The 20088-nt window shown below is 36.5% G+C and overlaps 1 protein-coding gene across 6 annotated transcripts in view; it reads right to left on the reverse strand.

Moving 5' to 3' along the window:
* Nucleotides 1-5399: 5399 nt before the first annotated feature.
* Nucleotides 5400-20088, reverse strand: part of DACH1 (dachshund family transcription factor 1) — a 355736-nt gene continuing 341047 nt past the window's right edge. For all 6 annotated transcript variants that reach the window (XM_074535516.1, XM_074535515.1, XM_074535517.1 and 3 more), the window contains one exon: nucleotides 5400-9904. In XM_074535516.1, coding sequence (XP_074391617.1) covers nucleotides 9867-9904 — 38 coding nt within the window. In that variant the 3' untranslated portion in view covers nucleotides 5400-9866. The remainder of the gene's footprint in view (nucleotides 9905-20088) is intronic.

The raw sequence follows: 20088 nt of genomic DNA on the forward strand, positions 1-20088 counted from the left end.
CATTCTGCAAAGTGAAGTTGTCTGTTCACAAAATCTTCTGAGCCTGACCCATACTAGATGCTGCGTCCCTCCAGAATTGTAAACAACTTCAACCTCTTTGCTTGATTGGTTGCTTTTGGGTTTTTGGGGGGTTTTTTTTAGCTTGAGATGTCTTTTTGGTTTTGTTTTGGGATTTTTGTGTGTTTTTGTATTTTGTTTGTTTGTTGTTTGAGGGGGGGGGGGTTGACCATGTTTTGCTAAAATCAAAGGAAGGCTATGTCTGTGCCACATCCTAGGACATCCTACTGTGCATATTCAGGGTGATTGCCTTGCATAAGTAATGAGCCCTTTCTGTGTCCTGGAAAACTCTATTTATTGACTATAAAAAGGACAATACTTTTGCATATGCTCAGTAAAATCAGTGTATTGGGGAAGAATAAAATGTGAGCAGCCTTGTACACATCGACCTTGTGTCTCTTTGCGGGTGTTGGATCTATTGCACACCTGCAGGAGAACCACAGGTGGTGGAGGGTTAGCAGCTAAAGCACTGACTCAGAGAAAATGGCAGAAAGAATCAGCCAAAGTGCTCCCCACAGTCCTTGCTAGCTCCTCTTCTGCCTTTGAGCAGAAGAATATTCTGTCAGCCAAGTAAATGCCTGTGTTGAACTCTCTGTGGTCTGCAGACTAATTAGTTATTGCCCTATCTGCCCTGGTTACTGCATTGCTAAAGCCTAATCAAATATGAAAAAACACATAAGAATTTTCTAATGTGTATTTTGGAAATGACACCAGCTAGGAAAAAATAAAGTACTAAAAGTCATTGAGTTGAGAAAGCAAAATGGAGAAGAACTGATGAAACTTGAACACTTTGATTTTTATCTGCATTCCTGTTAAACTTAGTTCTTTACATGCAGTGATAGAAGAATGGAATGAAAATCAAAGAAGCAAGCAAACCTTTTTACCTTGAATGGAACAATATTTAAGAAAAACATAACTTTTAACACTGAAAACTGTTCATGATGCACAAAAACAAACTGTAGTTTTCCAAAATGTCTCCTGGCACTAATATTCATTTTATCAGAAGCTCATTTGCTGTGGCCTAATGCTTGCTGATTCAAATAAAAGCATCTCACCAACAATTCACACGATGATTTAAATTGAACTTGGCCAGCTTAGATAAAAAAAGAAATTACCTAAATTGGAAAAGAAATAAACCTTTCTCAAAGTACAGTTTTCTCTTTCTACCCCAAATTAAATACAAAGGAATGATATAGTGGCACTTTCCTTAATGACCACTTCTTAGATGAATATGCAGCATTTGTTAAAAGGGTGAAGTATTTTTAAACTTGAGTAAAACATACAACTGCAGACTATTAGAAAAATGCATTGTACAACTCATTTACTCATGCAAGTTTTATATAAAGGTCTAGGGTTAGCAGGAGTCCCAAAGTAAGTGCCTGCTTTTCTCACAACAAAATACTCTCCTCATACAGTCCCGATCTGAATGCTGATAGTGGCTTAGTAAAGTAAAAGGAAAAGCACTAGTTATTATTACCACGATCTGTCTTAACTCAAGTAGCACTTGGAAATAAATAAAAAAGAAAATATCCTTAGGAATCAATAAATAGCTAATTGATTTAAGCATAATTTATCTGTAAAAAGAAGATTCAGTATAGCAAGGCAGAATATCCCTGACGCCATTCATTTGCAGCTTTGTAAGATGGCTTCTCAGTACCCTCATGCTCAATTCAAAAACCTCACGCAAGCCAAAACTCCACCTACCAGCTCTGATTTATCAGCTCCACTTCAAACCCAAACCTCAGCAGGGCTTCTGGGACCTTTTGGAGACAGTGCAGCGCAGAGGGCAGCAGTTCCAACCACAGACTGTGTTTCCATTGCTGGTTGCTGTGATGCAAGGAGGGAGGGACCACACCACGACATGATGCAATCTGCTGCCCTTCTAGGACCACATGACCTCACCAGGGCACTGCCAGCAATAACATTTCGACTGGTTTCCAGCCCTAGGCTTGTACAGAGCACCAGCTGCTGAGGCCACATTGCAAGTGACAAAATGCAGATGATGTCCTTTCACATGACAAGTTCCACCAGCAAAAGAAATTGCTTTAGGAGGGCAAGTGCACATCAGAAGCTCAAATGTAAGGTAAATTAATCCTACAGAGGCCCATCTTGCATATAAAACTTCTCATGTAGATACACTTTTAATGTACCTTTAAAAGACAAGAGTTATGGACACCAGGCCTGTCCACTTCTCAAGGCAAGTGGTAGGAACAGTTTGCCAAGAAAACATGTGGGGTGCCATGCAGGTTGCTCTTCTTTCTCAGTGGGTCTACACTCTCCTCTCCATCAGTAGAAGGCTAATACTAAATAGTTACAGCTTCATGTGTGTGGGGGAGAAGTAACAGGAGCAAAATGTGAAAAAATAAATTCAAACATCTACATGCCTAATTGAAAATCATAATAAAATGCATTTTTGAAGTATGCAATGCATACTAAGTAGGACCAAAAATACAGCAAGAGTGTGTTGTTCAGCCTAACAGTAGGGCATATGGGTGGTTGGAATTTTGGGCTGTGGAACTGTAGAAATAGTTGGGATTAGCAGCTGTGTATTTTCTCATTTTCAATTATCCTTCTAGGTTATGTAATGAGATTTCTGAGATTTTGGCTCCAAGAGGAGATTATGCCCATGCCAGGCATCTAGGTGCTTCAAGAGGGAACTGATCCATCATCATCATCAGTGCCCAAGGCATGTTCAGAAGAGTCCTGGAAACATTTAGTAAGTACTGCATACTTCAAAATAGCATTTTATTATGATTTTGAATTAGGCATGTGGATGCTGTTAGAATTTTTTCACATTTTGAATACTGAAGTCATTGAGCTGATTTTGTACTTTAATCACAACTTTTTTTTTCTCCAAGTTTGTCAATAGCTTTGTTTAACCTTTTGCTGCGATTCTGTTTTAAACCCATTATTCATCACTTGAGTCTTATCTTCTATAAGATGCATATATGCCATATATACACTTGCAATGTTGTTGAAAGCAAATTGGATAAGATTTTACCCATAAAAGCTGAGAATTAGAGCTTCTTTATTATTAATAATAATTGTTATAATTATCATTATGTACTGCTTCTAAGTTCTGTGTAAGATGCCCTGTGAATCTGTTCAGCTTCCAGCACTGAAATGGCTTTCAAGGGTAATACTGGTATTTGTTGAAGCATCTGTTTCCCAGAGGTGTGCTTGCTATTGATCAGCTCACAAAGAAGGTAATACTTTATCTCTGTCCTCTTCAATTGTTAAATTGAGTTCAGATTGTTCAAGAGATCCATGTAGAAACTTATTTCTGGCTTCCAATATATCATCCCATCACTGAACAGCCAGATTCTGCAGCATCAGTTTGGTCACAGTGAACAGAAGCCAAATGGTTATTAGTTGCTTCTGAATTGAATTGAGAACGATGTCTGCTTGCCCAGGACGCTGCCAAATGAGTTTGTTTGCTGCAGCTGTATCTTGCCACATCTTTCTAAAGAGCATCTTTAGAATCCAGTTTCTCCTTATTGCATCACTATTTACTTCCATCTTGGTGGCTGAAATCACCTATTTTCTACCATCCCTACATCCTGCTCAAAATTCAGTGGCAGCCTCTTTCCTTTACCCTGCTTTCCTCACTAAGACTTTCATTTCCATCTCTCTACTTTGCAATTCGCCCCATAATTAGCACCTCCAAACCAAAAACACTGCAAAATTAGTTCTGAAGGCAGAACTAGTTAAATATGCTTGTACCATAATACAACTTCACAGACACTGAAGCCCAAAGTCACTCCTTTGTCTCTTCAGTCTTAAAATGCCAAATCTAACCTTGCCATACCTCAGGCTCCCAATCTGCTTGACAATACTTACTTGACAGAGAAGACAACAATCCAAATTGACTGCTTCAAAGTCCTCTGTATCTCAGAATTGTAAAAATCCATACTGTTCCAAAATAGTTGGTTGCCTTGCAGAACCCCTTTCAAGAAAGCTATTTTAAAAATACAGGAAGCATGTTTTAAAATGAGGATCTATCTGTCACAGCTTATGATTTCCAATTTCCTCAAAGACTGGCAAGTATTTCCAAGAAAACTGCATCAACTTACTTTCTTTAGCTCCAACAGCTATTCTTTATATTATTAAACATATTATTAATTTACTTTGCCTTATATTTATTTAGCAAATTCATCTGAGAAGTGATACAGCTTCCATTCTTATTATTTAAATTAATTATATATATATTAAAATAGAGCCATTTTAATCCTCCTTGTATTCACTTCCTGTATCTTCTTTCTCATCTTGCTGTTAGTACAGCTCATTCTTCTGGCCTCCCGATATGGAAGATCAAAAAGCTGTGAATGCTTAAATATATCACAGCAATTTCTATTCTAGATCTGACAACTGCTATTTATAGGATAAAATTTTGCTCCTTGTTAAGCTGGATGCAGAAAGTGTTATGCCTAGAAGGGCATCATGCAAATAAGCCTCATGGTTCTAGAACCACAAAAAACAGAATTTGGAACAGACCTCTGAAGGTCAAGCAGTCTAATCTTTTTTAACTGCAGACAGCTAGATCAGGTTTCTCAGGGCCATGCTTACCTAAGGTTTGAAAATTTCTGAAGACGGAGATCCTGAAACTTCTCTGTGAAAACTCTTCTAGTGCTTCATCCCTCTCATTTTGACTTCTTCACCTTTATATCCAGCTGGAGGTTTTGTTTTGGGGTTTTTTGGTTTTGGTTTTTTTGGGTTTTGGTTTTTTGTTTGTTTTGAAATTTCGGGGGATTTTGGTAATTTTTTGGTTTTGTTTTGGTAGCGGGGACCTGTTTTCTTGTCCTTCTGCTAATACAGCAAGATTAACCTAGCTGTGTTTTTATGAATCAAATTTAGACCATCAATTAACCAATTCACTGGACTATGCCAGCCATTGTTACTCTAATCTGGATGACAAAATCATGTTTCTCCATAGATCATGTGCAAATTCTCCCAAATTTCTTAGTATTTAATAGTACTTGACTTTTAGGTGAACTTTTACAAAGTTTCCAAGTACTCTGGATGTCAAGATTTCTAACTTGATTCCTTTAAAGAGCTTGAATTCCAGGAAGTCTTTGTTTCCTCTCTCTTTGAAAATGAAGCTTTTTGAGCAGGAGGCTGTAGTTTGAAATGGAACCATCACCATTGATCAGGGTGAGCTACTGCTCAGCAAAGGTACACCAATACTTTTCTCACTATCCTATGGATGAATTAGTAGCTACTGAAGAAATAAGTTTCACAGAACTCTTGAGCTAGGATATTTTATTTTAAGAAGGGCATTGAAAATGTCTGAAGTTTGGCCAGCAAAACTGGAAGTATCTGTAATCAGCAGCCACGCTTGAAAATCTTGGCCTCAGTCTTTTTTTATTGCAGTCTTGTGTCAAATAACATGTAAGCACAGAACAAATGAAGCAATTTTGAAGAATTTATAGAAGCTTCAACAAATAAGAGGTTTACCTTTCTGATCAAAACAGAACCTTGTATCTCTTTCCACTGCAAAAATACAAAAAAAAATTTAAAAGTAATTTCCATTTGAGTCTGTCAGTTCTTAAAGGATTTTCCTAAAACTTCAGATGTTTAGCTGCTGAGTCTGAAATTCTTCAGGATCTGACCATAATATACTACTAAGGTTATGGTCAGATATGTTTAGGGCAAGATATGTTTAGGGCAGACTTTCTTTATTTTGTCCTGAGCTTTGGCATATTTTTATTTTACCTGTCACAAGGAGCATCAACATCTGACTGTCTCTCAGCCTATCCAGCCTCAGACCTGTTAAATGTACCTTGCACAGATGAAGCAGCTGTTTACTGATGGAGGTAGGGTAGAACTTCTGAGAGAGTACAGATCCTTTCTGCAGAAAGAGACAATTTCCTGGGATGCTTAAAAGCGCAGAGGTAGGTTGCTAGTCTGTTACTGTAGAGATAATTTGGGTTTCAGCATGAGGCGGACTGAGATTAATGAGTTTGCTTTTTACCCTGCTTTAGCTGTGCCAGAGTTTATAGCAGGGGAGCTGGCCACAGTGTGGCTGGGATCCTTACTAATTCAGACATGCAGGACATTTTAATGCAGGCACAAGGAGACTGTGATTGCCCTACACAGAGATAACCAAACTCCCAATCAGCCAGCCAGCAGCAGCAAACTGCTGGAACCCAGGAATCCTGTCAGCCCCATGCCTGCAGCCCCCCGGCCATCCAGGAATAGTGGAATGGGCTTATCCAAGAAAGATAATCTCTTCTGCTGTCCCAAGCAGGTCTGCCCCTAATGAAAGCAGAAGTGTCCATGTTGGTATGGTTTGGAAAGGAAGGGAAGAGAAAGGATGAGAAGAGAAGGCAAGCCAAGGCCGGGCAAGGCAGGACAATGAGGTACAATGCTCAGAACCAGTCATACCTCTCCGACTTTTGAATTTTATGTAAGCAAAACCAATGTAGTTCCAAATTTGCTCCTAAATAACAATCTTGACCTTGGAAAAAAGCACCCTTTTTTTTTTCTCACAATGCCACCTAAAGACATGCTCTGCCAATGCCTGTTTAAATGTTTAAATACCTGAGATTTGTTAAAAAAATGTGTTTCTAAACACTTTTATCAAGTGAAGGAGATTTGAGACAAAACTAACAGGATTACCCCTGCATTTTTGTAGTTAGAAGAATAATATTGTTTTGTTCCATCAATGTGTCTACTTTACATTGTTCAGCACAAAGCTTTGTGGAAAAAGAATCATGGGAATATCACAATATAAAGGAAAAAGGTACAAATAACAGCTTCATAAACTGAGAAATGTACATAAATAAATCATGTAGATGGGGGCAGTTTGCTTAGCTGGCAAGAAAAAAAAATGGAAAATATGCTTGTTAAACAGTAACCACAGAGTGTGCTTTTATGATGTTTTTCACCACAGTAATTCATATTAGAGATAGAAGCAGTTGCATGTTAAATAAAATCATTCAGCATTGTTCGCCTCACATTACAAAGAGCTGACTTATGTTGTTTTTAGATGCCTCCCATTAGAAAGTAAATATTCCTCTGATGTTATACATTTCAGAAAATTTAATAAAGATGAACTGTAAATAAAGTCACAGGGAGATTTCAGACAGTTTTATTAGCAGATTGTTGAAAAGAAAAGAAAATTAAATACAATAACAGTAAACGTGGTTCTCACATTGAAACCAGGCTCAAATAACTAGGCTACCATAGAAAAATTTCCAATTCTTGCATTATGATGTAAAAACAGATTTTTGTACAGATTTTGTACAACAAAATTCGTAATAACCTTTTTTCATTTTTAGAAAACTTTAAATATATAGATAAAAATAGACAATTTTCATAGGTCCTACATGAAGATGAGTATGTTCTGTTCCAAGGGCTTGCATAGAGCGCAAATATGGTTATAATATAGAACAACTAGACATTAATATCTTTAAGATTACAAAAGCATATAAACAATAACATGAGGACAACTTTTCTTCATAATCTATGCAAAAAAAAAAACCCAAAATCCAAATCAAAACCCAAAACCAAAATACCAACCCAAAACCTGTAAAACTAAAGAGGGGCAAAAAACTTCAACTTACGTTAACATCTCATGGTCTGTAATATTTACACTGTTTTTAGCAAGATTCTTTCTAAACATCCAGCTCATAAATTGGTTCCCCTTTAATCCTTAACACTTCTGTTTATGTACCAAGCCAAACACTGAGGCGTTCCCAAAGGTCTTGAAAGAATATACTGTAAAACTACTAAACCTACTTACAGGTGACTCTATGCAAGGAGCAGAGCAATGGTAAATGCTAGTACATATTTCAGTTGTAGGCTTTTAATTCTCTTTCAGATATGAATGATTCAAAAGCTTGCCACAAGTCCATCTAACTTTACAGCTGTTAACCCTTTAAAGACTGCATATGAAAAAACTGGAGTACAGAATCCCATGTGTGTTTAAGCAACTATGACAATCATGAAGGAATCATGGTTAGAAAATAACATCACTACAAAGTATTAGACAACAATATTTAATGAAAAATATTGCTCAATATTTCTTTAAAAAAATTACTGTGATGTGAACTTGTATATACATCTCTCTATTGTTAAAAAAGGATTGTGGTGGAGTAAATATGAACTGCACAAAATAAATGTGTACCAGTATTGCGAGGAAGACCTACAAACTATAGAAGCTCAGTGCTAGAGATTACAAAACATTAGATTTTTTTTTGACAAAATAATATTAATATCCAATCAGAACTACTTTTAAAGAAATATTTGCTTTAAGTTAGGCATCTTAGACATTTAAGGTTTTGATATGTTTCCATGTAATAAATAATATTTTATATGCATAAAACATTAGATGAAGAAAGCATAATCACAAAACTTACAGTAATAGCACTGATTCACAAAATCAGTCTTTAAAGGGGTAACCCAAAAGTATGCAAAGCAAAGAACATAATTTTTAGTAATGTAATAAGCAGTGTTTTGCAGCTTACTTCCAGTTATCAGCACAAAGGTGAAAACACATATTGTAGCTTTCATAAAGACAGTGAAAGTAACACATAACCATCCATCCCTAAGACAAGGTGGGAGGGACAATAGACTTCAACTGTATCACTCAGTTCTACGTGGAATCGGACTGATACATCAAGTGTTTGTTAGGTTTTCTTTTTTTAGCAACATTGACGTAATATGACATTAACATATAAAAATATTTCTGGCATTTTGACTTGCTGCTCAGCCACAGTCCATTCTTAGAAGTGCACTAGTCAGGGCACTAACCAGGGCTCAATATACAAATAAAAGTGGCTGATACAGAATTCTGACTTGTTACCAGATGCTTAAGATCTCATTCAGTAATACTGTGACTCCAGGACAAATATTTACATGCCTGCATGCGTTAAAACTAGAAAGGTGTCTTTCTGACCAACAGGGTGACAAAACAATATTATCTAAAAGTTTCATTTCCTAAACTCTAGATTTCTACTGCATACATAATACCTTCCTTGTGTGATTTGTGTTATATACTGTACATGTGACCAACATTTTGATAAGAAGCAAAGTCTTTTATTTCATAAACCCCTGCCAGTTTACAATGAGAAATTATTATTATTTTTAATTTTTTTTAATTTTATTTTAGGAAAAGAGACTTTGTGAATGGTAAAACAGTTTGTTTACATTCAGCATTTCTTTTCACTTACACAAAATTCCATTTCACTTAATGTAGTCTAACATATATGTGTTGGTCTCTTGGAAAGCATGTGGAAAAAATGTCTTTAGAAGAAAAACCCACGATCATTGTTTGAAAACTGAATGTATCAATTTTTTCTTCTTTTACCTTTTTTTTTTTTACCTTTTTTTTAAATAAGAATCCTCTTATGCCCTCTACGAGTTCATTTCTGAGCTGTCTTGCTGGTTTCGGTATGGTATAACAGTCTGCAAGTGTACTTGGACACCGCTGGAAGGATCATTGGATGTGCTCAAATATAGAATCATCAGAGGAGGAGAAAGTCTGCATTCCTTGAAAAAGGGAATACTCAGCCTTGTTCTGACCGCCTGTAATTTTGGATACAATAGTCCGGCGCAGAGATGCAGATTTTTGCTGTGAGAACAGTGCTACTGCACATTTACAAACATTCTCTAGATCTCCAGGTTGAGCTACAGGAGATAACCAAAGGAGGACACTCTTGCAGAATTCTTTACATTTTTGAAGAACATTGATAAATGAAGTTGAGGAAGTTGGTCTGAAAACGTTTTGTTTCCACAGAACTCCTTATGAGCCAATGTCTTACTGCAATGTTCTTTACCGTAGCACACGTATTTTCAGCAGGAAAAATTCAATACATGACAGTAGTTTTCAAATAAAGTCTTCCATCTAAAATATGAAAGAGAAACATTTGCTTTATACATTTATATCTTCAATGAATCAAAAAGAGAAAAAGCCCCACAAGATTTAAAACCTCAACAGAAATAGTCATGCAACAAGTCTTTAAAACGTCCCCTATGGTACTTTTTGTCCAAAAGAAAAAGAAAATCATAAAACCTGAATGTCACCTTGTCAATTTCATCTGTCAGTGGTCAAATAAACTCTGTTGAAAATTACATGCACTTTGCAAGTTGTGAAAAATGTAACAACTTCTGAAGCTTTAATGTATGCTGGCCTCATATCAATGCTAGGGCACTAGGAATGTAGGTGGAGCCTCTGTGCATGTGTTTTTACTGATATGCAAACATAACTGAATAGTGCTGAACAGCAATTATTTCCTTCATGGTTGCAGAGCAAAAAAAATCTTCTTGCATCCAATAGTTAGTACTCCCATCACTAAAGGCATAGCTCACACTTTCTGATTTAGCTGTGTTGTTAAATATACCATGTAATGTAACCATTGTGCACATTTGTAGCTATTTATATAGAACCCACTATAGGACATTTAAACGGTAGCAGTGAAGTATAGCCTCCTTCCCCCCATAAATGAGATTAACTGAACAATTACTATGTTAAAGATGTAAGCACGTTTCTCACAACGTTTTTTCCACCCAAGTGAGGAGCATATATTTAAGTGAGATATGTGAGGGAACATGAGAAACACTGAGCTAACCTACCCAGTAACTGTTGATCTAGAAAAAATTGAAGAGAACATACAGGCACAAAATATTTCCACCTATTTTTTAACTACAAAGCAATTTTTTCTTCACCTGGGACATGAACACCTTATATACATCTATTTTGATAGCAACATAATGATTATTTTTTAAAAAACCGAAAACAGACAGAAAAGTTTCTTAGCTTTCTGACCTGTACGGTAGAAAGTATTGTCCCCATGTGAATAAAGCACATTATGAAGCAATTAATCCTCCCCAGTGCATATCTACTTAACACGACTTATATTTTAGAATATATGCATTTGCAACTACAAGCTGTATCTCAGCCCTTAAAGTTTGCATCGATTTCTTATTTAAATCTAAGTAAGTTCAGCAAATATTTCTAAGTTTTCAAAAGGTTTTGTTTCTGTTTGATTTTCTTACTCTAACATTTTTATTCCAAATCAGTCTACAGAATTTTTTATTAGAAATATAGTAAAAATTAGATATTCAGTGAAGCGATTGCATCAGATAAACCTGTACAAATGAATGCTGAAATTTTTGAAATGTTTTATTATCTTTGAAAGATGTGGCATCACCTTCATGAACTTACTGTAACTGTTGAAAGAAAGAAAAGTTAGCATGAAAGCAGACAGAAGTACACATCACACAGCTGTAAAACCTTCTGCACATCCCTTTCCAGTTCTACCAGAACTGCTGGGGAAAGTGGGAAGCTGTAAAATCACTCTGCTGCAGTGATTCTAATCTAACATCCCTTTGTTTTTCCTTTTCCACCACTAGTTTCCTTTTGTGAGCTACTGGGGTATATGCACTTTTGCTACTTTCTCTCCATCTTTACATTTTTCTACCCCATTTCCCTACCTTTTAATGTTCCTAGCTTTTATTTTTCTTTTTTTTCTTTTTTTTTTTTTTTCAGAGTACAGGATAACTTTCCCACTACATAAAAGTGCTTCCTCTCAGAACCATTGCCATTCTCTTTGCTCTTTATGGCCTTTTTTTTGCACTGAAGAGAAATAAAAAGGAATTGAGTAAGGCCTTAACTTACAGACTTTTATATTATTATTTGATGCATGAAAACCAACCAAAATGCTTATGGGAATTCAGGAGAGAAAGAAGGAGCCCCTGAAATGGAGCTCAGTAAAACTGAAGGCCTGGAAAACCACCTCCAAAGAAAACCTGCATTAAGTACAGGTTAGCTACTGCTACTACTGGCTACATTTCCATATAGTTCTCCCAAACATACTAAATAAACACAATAAACATTTACAGCACTAAAGCTGTCTAGATACCTCTGTAGGAGTATTACTCTGCATATATACCAGCACTTTGGCTATCCTGAATGTACACTTGCTAATGAGTGCTATGTATAATCCCCACACCTTAACATTCTGATAGCCTGCAGTTGGTAACTTATTTTATTATACTAGGTCTCCATTTACCTTTTTAAATAAAGTATGCATTAAAACTAATTCTCAATTAAAAATACAGCTGCAGGAAGCAGAATCCTTGTAGCAGACAACAAAAGATGAACAGCAGTACAGTTTCAAGAGTCAGCTCTATTTTACACTGCTTAAGGATCCAACCTGACAGTGAAATCAATAGGAGGTTTTTCACTTCTAAAAGATGACATGACACTATCAGATCCTGTATTCTGTATCCACAGAAAATGAATAAGAATAGGAAAGGGCAGCTCTACAAAGCACCTTCCTTACAAAGTAAAAGGATACTTGTTTATATATATAAGTTCTCTTCAATATCTTCATTAACAGGTTGGCCATAGAACTTGAGGGAATACCAAGTAAGTTTGTCAATGACACTAAACTGGGAGAAGTTGTTGACTCTCTCGAGGGCAAAGAGACCTTGACAACTGAGAGAGGTGAGCAATGAAGCCATATGAAGTTTAACAAGGGCAAGCGCTGGATTCAGCACCTGGGATGGAGAATCCTGGTGGTATGCATTGACTAGACAGCGATAGGCTGGAGAGCAGCACCACAGAAAGGGACCTGGGGGTTCTGGTCAGTGGCAAGCTGAATGTCAGCAGTGCCCTGGCAGCCAGGAGAGCCAACCCTGGGGTGCACTGGGCACAGCATTGCCAGCCAGGCAAGGGAGGGGATTGTCCCTCTCTGCTCTGCACTGGGGCAGCCTCACCTCGGAGTGCTGAGGGCAGTTTGGGGGGCCATAATGTAAAAAGACGTTAAACTATTAGAGAGCATCCAAAGGAGGGCAATGGAGATGGTGAAGGGTCTGGAGGGGAAGCTGTATGAGGAACTGCTGAGGTCATTTGGTCTGTTCAGCCTGGAGGAGACTGAGGGGAGACCTCATTGCAGTCTTCAACTGCCTCAGATGGGAAAGTGCAGGGGTAGAAGCTGATCTCTTCACTCTCATGACCAGTTATAGGACTTGAGTAAACAGCATAAAGCCAAGTCAAGGGAGGCTTAGGCTGGATGTCAGAAAAAGATTCTTCACCCAGAGGGTGGTTGGGAACTGTAACAAGCTCCCCAGGGAAGTGGCCATGGCACTGTGGCTGAGAAGTTAATGTAAACACTCATGAACGAACAACAGGTGAATAACAGTGTACTTCAGAAATTCAAGGACTTCAAACTGTGTTACGAAAAACTCAGAGATCTGCAGAGGAACAATAAACTTGCATCTCAAAGTGGTCACCAAATACAACCTATATTTGTCTGCTGTCTCTTTCCACTGGTGACTCCTACTGCCTTGCTCCTAATCCATTTCTCTCCCTATTCTTAATGTTCTGAGGTTTTTTCCAAATGATAGGAACTTCTCAGTGCTGTTATCAAAGCCACCAGAATCACGTTGCCTCTAGGTGTAGCCAGAGCTCCTATCTGAATCCAAGTGGAGTATTACCACTGATAGGCCTTTAATGATTTCAAGGTTAAAATCATAGACAAAACCTACAAATCATGAAGGTGATCAGCAAATCGAGCCAGCTCATTCTTTGTAAGCCAATGTGAAAATGCCGCTACTTCTAAATCCTAAATCCTGAGCATGCTTGTGCCTTCTGCCTCCCCATCAGCTTTAATTTATCAGTTATACAGGCCTGTTGCATTACTTTCTTCTGTTAACAAATGCAGAATTTTTCTATCAACATAAAAACAATTTTATGCAAAACAAATATGCAAGATTTTAGCCACACAAAAATATGCATACAAACATATACTACACACACAAACAGACACACATACAATAAGGATATTTACAATACTGGGGTATATTTTTAGCCTACTGAAAATTGTTGATCTGTGTTGAAGTTTTTCCCAAATTTACATACTGTTATATACAATATAAGTACATAAAACTTACTTTTACTCTGAGGAAGTCAAGCAAAAACACAAACTGGGAAAATACTGCTAAATTTCTAAATAGAACTATGTGTGATTAGCAGATTGTCATCTGTTTTAATTGCTCTTTTGCAAATGGCAGTGTTCAGCAAGATCACACAAGCTCATGCTAGTAACAAACTGAAAATGCCACTACTCCTAAACATCATTTGTTTTTGTCTGTGGATTGATATGACAGAAATTCTACCCAGAGTGAGGGAGTATTTTTTAGATCAACTCTTTTTAATTAAGATTCATTTTGAGGCTTTTGGATGAACATGCCCAAATAATTAAAAGGTCACAAATGTTATAAAAAACAAACAAATGGAACTGACATAAAAGTTTGCAATGCTGAAACAAATCATATGTCTCAAAATGCATTCCCACAGAGATGTCATCTGGGTAATGATTCACTTTTGTGTTCTGTGGGCAGCTTGCAGAAGGTATCTCTATGGGCCCAGTATTTTCAGAGGTAAAAACACAAACCCACTCATATTAATATGCAACCTTGTAAACTGATAAAAATGTACAATGAAATTCTAGGTTTTGTCTTCAGCTGCAAACTAAGTAAGTTGCCCATTAGATGGTAATGTGGGCATTTCTGCACTGGGAGTGTAAGTCCCAGTGGGGTTCTTGGCCATCCAAAAAAACATATTCTCAGTTGCTTTAAAAATAAATGTAGTAACAGTGATCATCATGACTATAATACTGCAGTGTTTAATTTATGAAAATCTGCAAATCAATGTCCAAAGTGTGCTGTCACATCTTAATTCAGTCACTTGCTATCTTACAAAAACATACTGAGGAAAATTCTCCTCAGGAAAAGGATAGTGTTTTCTAAAGTTAGGAGCTGAAAACAACCAACCAAGTGGCCAAACAGACAGAAAGATACAGCAGCTTGACACAGAGAGCTGATAAGAAACAAACTCCCAGAGTCCAGGTTAAGAAGAAAAGAAAAGGACAAAATACTTTGTGAGAAGGAGAATCTCAGAATCACAGAATGATTTGGGTTGGAAGGGACCTTAAAGATCAACAAGGGCCACTCTCCTGTCATGGGTAGGGATTCCTTTCACTAGACGAGGTTGCTCAGAAAATGAATGACAAGATATGAAATCTCAATGTGAGCTTTGGAAAGTTGGGATGCCAAGGTTTGAATAATTTTTTTATTCCCTTTTTTTTTTTTTAAATTGTAACTTGTCAGCTATAGAATAGTAAATTCCATGACCCAAGAACCCTTACATCAAAGTAGCCACAGTTTCAATTGCTAGAAGTCCTAACTTCAGTTAACATATTTTTGTCAAATATTACTGGTGCAGGCCAGTGATAGAAGCCAATTTTCATTCAAAATGTGTCTTGAGAGTATTTGAATTGTGTATCTATTCATCTCTTTGTACTTTCAAAGAACAAAAGTTGATGTCTCTTGTTGTGAAGACAGGAATTTTATTCCCAAATATGGCTCTGAAATCTTCTGTGATTTTAGTTTGTGTTTTTTGTTGTCGTCCCCACCCATTTTTCTGTTCTCACTTTCAAACTTCTATTTCTTTTCCTTTTCATTTTAGGTAACAGAGATTTCGTGTACAGATGGTTTCTCAGTCTCTTTTCTTGTCCTTAGGAAGATAATAGCAGTGCTAGCTGAATCCTCTAAGGACGATATTAGCACAAATAACAAAAAAAACCCAAAAACAGAAACCATAAAAATTATATATGCATATGTATTTAATAGAAATAAAGGTTCTTCACTCATAAAAATCCATTTAAACCCCATCTCTATGGCTGGTGACTGAACTCTTCTAAAATCACATGTTGCAACACAAAATCCCCAGGACTAGCCCATGTGCTTCTAAAAGCAGCAGATTCTTCACACTGGAATTGAGTATACTGTATACTGTTGCCAGACCCTCCAATCATTAAAAACTGCTAACTTCAGCTTAAAAGAAATAAAATATTTGTGACCTTAAATGGGGCTACTCATATCTAAATCAAAGCAAAGCTACTCATTTGTGCTAAGTAACATAATAAATTGCATTTCCTGTCAGGAAGTAGCTTTATTGAAAATGGTAGCTATTTTCTCAGAAGTTATTTCCAGGCACCTGTAATCTTAATGAGGTTTGTCCCTTTCAAAGAACAGTTGTACGTGCATGCCCGAATGCACACAACCTCTTCAGTCCAGAGCTGAGAAAAGCATCTGCATGCCATAGCTCAAGCACGTTAAAATTATATAACTGGTTGGTTTATTTGTTTTAATAAGATGGGGCAAATGTGAATTATAGTGTACTTCTAACCATTCATTCAAGCTGATGTTTTAATCGTTTGGAGGAAGAGAAAGAAAACAAAAAGAAAGGGATAGCAAACAAATGGAAATGATTAATGGGATATTTGATAAGACAGCAGTGGGAAGTCAAAATAAAAGCAAGCATATTGTGGCAGATGGAAGGGATCTTAGTCAAACTGTAACCCTTCTTTAAAAAAAATTAAAAGGAAACAACTATTGTATACTCTTCATATATTTAATTCCAAATTGAGACAAAAGAAGATTTCTTTTCCGTTGAAGATGGAAGATAAAATAGGAGTCTAACTTTTTAATAATGTGAAAATAATTTATATTGAACTTCAGTCTTTTTCAGTTTGCAGAATGTGAGACAAAAAGCCCATCATTTGTAAAAGTCAGTCATGGAATCAACTGAACATAACTTTTCATAGTATTCCTAATAAAGTGCAAAACAGTACATTGTCAGGGGAAATAATTCCTCCTAGTGTCTAGAGTTGATTCGAACTTTGAGGTTTTACAACTCAATACTGATTAGGAGGGATGGAGGGATATACACTGAGCTGCCATTGTTACTGGCAGCACAAGTAGATAATGTAATGGGGAATATGGATGGATCCACTGCCATCTTCTATAGCAGAGTACAGGAGATGCAGGAAAGCTGGCCCAACCACCGAGGCTTTGAAATTCAAGTGATTTGTTCTTTAAAAAAAGTGCCCATCCAGTTTTTATGCAAAGATGGGTGATTTCACACTGCATGTTCATTAAACGCATGCAAATATGAAGTATGTAAACATATTTGGCCAAACACTATCCCAGTTTGCCCTTTGTGTAACACCAATAAATTAGTTTCAAATTTGCATATTGTTATTAATCATACACCTTTCATTTCTCTACTTAACATTCATGTACAAATATATTTGTGTTAATACTCAGTACAAATATTCAGGAAACTGAAATGTCCATGTGTTTCTTTTTAAAACAGCAATTTATATGTAGGAGATTTTAATTCTAATTTAAGACATAAAAATAAACCATGGATGTGTAAAAAAGATCATCTAAACACCTTTTTTCACACTTATTTCCAAATATTGAACTATCTTCTCTCAGTGATTTTACCATGTGTTTTAATCATTAATATATACTTCCATTACTCCCATGTTACTGTGGGAGTAAGCCAAAGGTCAGCAATCTGGTCTTTAGTAAACTAACAAAGCAGGGGAGTACCTGAATATGTCACCTGCTATTATTTAAAGATCATATACTATGCATAAAACTGGCCATTTTGAGGACTGAAAAAAATGGAACTAGTAAGATGAGAAATTGTTTGAAAGAAATAGATTATTTTTAAAAAAATCAAACTGTCTTTTCTTGTTGCTTCACAAACTTAGCAACCCTTGTTCTATTTGTATAAACAGAAGAAGCCATATCCAAAAAAAGACAACAGAACTGATTACTTGCAAGTGCTGAACCTGAGTCACTAAGGCATTGTACTGCGTCACTTCATGTTAGTAAAAAAAAATTAGTAATGATAAACAATAACAACAGACACAAAACAGAACAAAACCCTCTAAACTGAAGAATCATGTGGAAAAGTTATTAAAGGATGAAGTCACAGCTAAATACAATCAGCTTGTGAGCTTCCACAGCTCATTGTGTTCAGTGCTGTTTGTATCACAGTGTGGATAATTTTGGTGCTGAACAATCTGTCCTGCATAAAACAGTTTTAAGTTCTACAAAAAGGTATGCTTTATTTGTTACTGTATTTCCAGAAACATAAATGACTTTTTTTTAGTATCAGCTAGCAACCTTGGATCTGATAGCATAAAATTGAAAAAGAATTGAATATTGGAATGTAGTTTCTGCCTGGCACTTTCTGCCTTTGTTTCATTTTGGGTGGTTTTTTTTTTGTTAAGGCCAGATGGAAACAGACTTTATTATTCATTCCTTTAGTCTGATCACACTTCTTTCACTTCTCTTCATTTTGCCTCCTTTTTTAGTGCCTTGCTCACATGATCACTTTTTAACACTAAATATCATCATCAAAATAATCTTACATACAAGACATCAATCATACAGTTAAGCTTCAAACAGACTTTAAAAAGAATTACTTTCTTTTTCTGGAGAGAAAAAGTGGTCATAAAATGAAATTGGAACAAAATACAGGAGTTCAGTGTTTTTGGAGCTTTCAGCAGTTTTTGCTGAATTACAGAAAGTATCTGTGAAAAAGTACATGTAAGTGGGTATTTCTTTAAAACTACCCTCCAGCTACACACAAGACACAAATGCACACAAATCCTTCCCATCACTCAACTAGAAGCTGATACAGTAGGCAGGATACAGCTGTACACATCTATAGATCCTATAATAAAATATGATTAATAAAGATCTTTTATACAATTCTGAAAAAGTAGCATGGCTCATGATAATTTTGCTAGTAATAGTTGTGGCCATAGTTAGTACTCTCCATCAACAGACAGTGTGATGTTAATTTCTTTCAGCAGATACAAATAATTTATGAAGATGAGCTTTTCTACAGTATTATCTTTTCTAGAGCTTTACTTCCACACTTTTGAAAAGACAAGAAAAGACTTAGATCTAAAACCTACTCCTACACAGAGCACCTCTTCTGGTTCATAGAATCACAAACCTAACTCACCCTTCTCTCCCAGCCACAACTTTTCTAAACAAGTAATTTGAATTTCATGTTGCTCAAATAACTAAAAGGCAGTCTAGTGTTTTGTTGTTTTCAGATTAAACACCACAATTAATACAAGAGTATGTAACTGAGATGCCATTTGAACTGCTTCAAAGTCTACTGGAAAATAGAAGCCACTTAAAGAATGCTATATTAGTCTGCATACATAATTCTGGAATGTGTGGAATTCTTTCTTAATATCAGTATCACATTGGCACTCATTTTCATACACAACCACCCCTGCTCTCATCTAAAAGAGAGATGTGTGCTAAAACAGAGTAACCACCCAACACTAAACATGAAGAAATAGTCACATGCAGAACAGGGAGGAATGAGGCTGTAAAATAGATAGATTGCACAGCAGCAAGCTTATGGAAAATCCATTAAGGATGCACGGGATGTCAAAACATATGCAACATAACCTTGCTGCTTTTAGGTATTTTGTATGAAAGCAAGTTTATGGCCCCAAGCAGTGCCATTCAGCTCCAGAACAAGAGTCAAGCCAACAGAAACCCAACCTGAAGTCATGCCCTAGGAAATCAGCTGTGAACTGAAGTCACACATAATCTTTCAGGACACAGAAATAGACACAGGTCTTAATGAAGTTCCCAGGGCTTAGCATGAATGGTATAACTACAAAACTGAAAATAAAATCTGCTCATGTTAATTCTGAGGTAGACTTCAAGGTGAAACATGTAAATGGGGTCTAACCCAGAAGTTAGCCATGAAGCAATACTTAAGCAAAAGGCTTTTTTTTTCTTTTCCAGAATGAAAACAACCAGCATTTTATATTATGAGGGAACTGTGCTTCAGTGGCAACTGCTGATGCTAGCCCTGGTAGGTTGCTTTTCAATTCAGAGCTCAAACTAGTTCCCCTAACTAATTGTAAACTTCCATCTTGAATACATCTTCATAGATGCATTTAAGTACTGCAGTGACAAGCCAATCTTCCCCATTCCCTCTCAGTGGTAACATAATTTCAGATAGGTACTTCAAAATGATTATTCTACCCTCCCAGGAAAAACTCAATTAGCCTTAGGGCCGGGTGGTTTGAATTTGGCACCACTCTGTGTCTTTGCCAGTAAAGACTCCTCAGAAAAAACAGCATGTCATGACAGACTGTGTCCTGGATGCACCCCACTACAGAAATC

Source organism: Zonotrichia albicollis, chromosome 2 (assembly GCF_047830755.1).
Source record: "Zonotrichia albicollis isolate bZonAlb1 chromosome 2, bZonAlb1.hap1, whole genome shotgun sequence".
Classification (NCBI taxonomy): domain Eukaryota; kingdom Metazoa; phylum Chordata; class Aves; order Passeriformes; family Passerellidae; genus Zonotrichia; species Zonotrichia albicollis.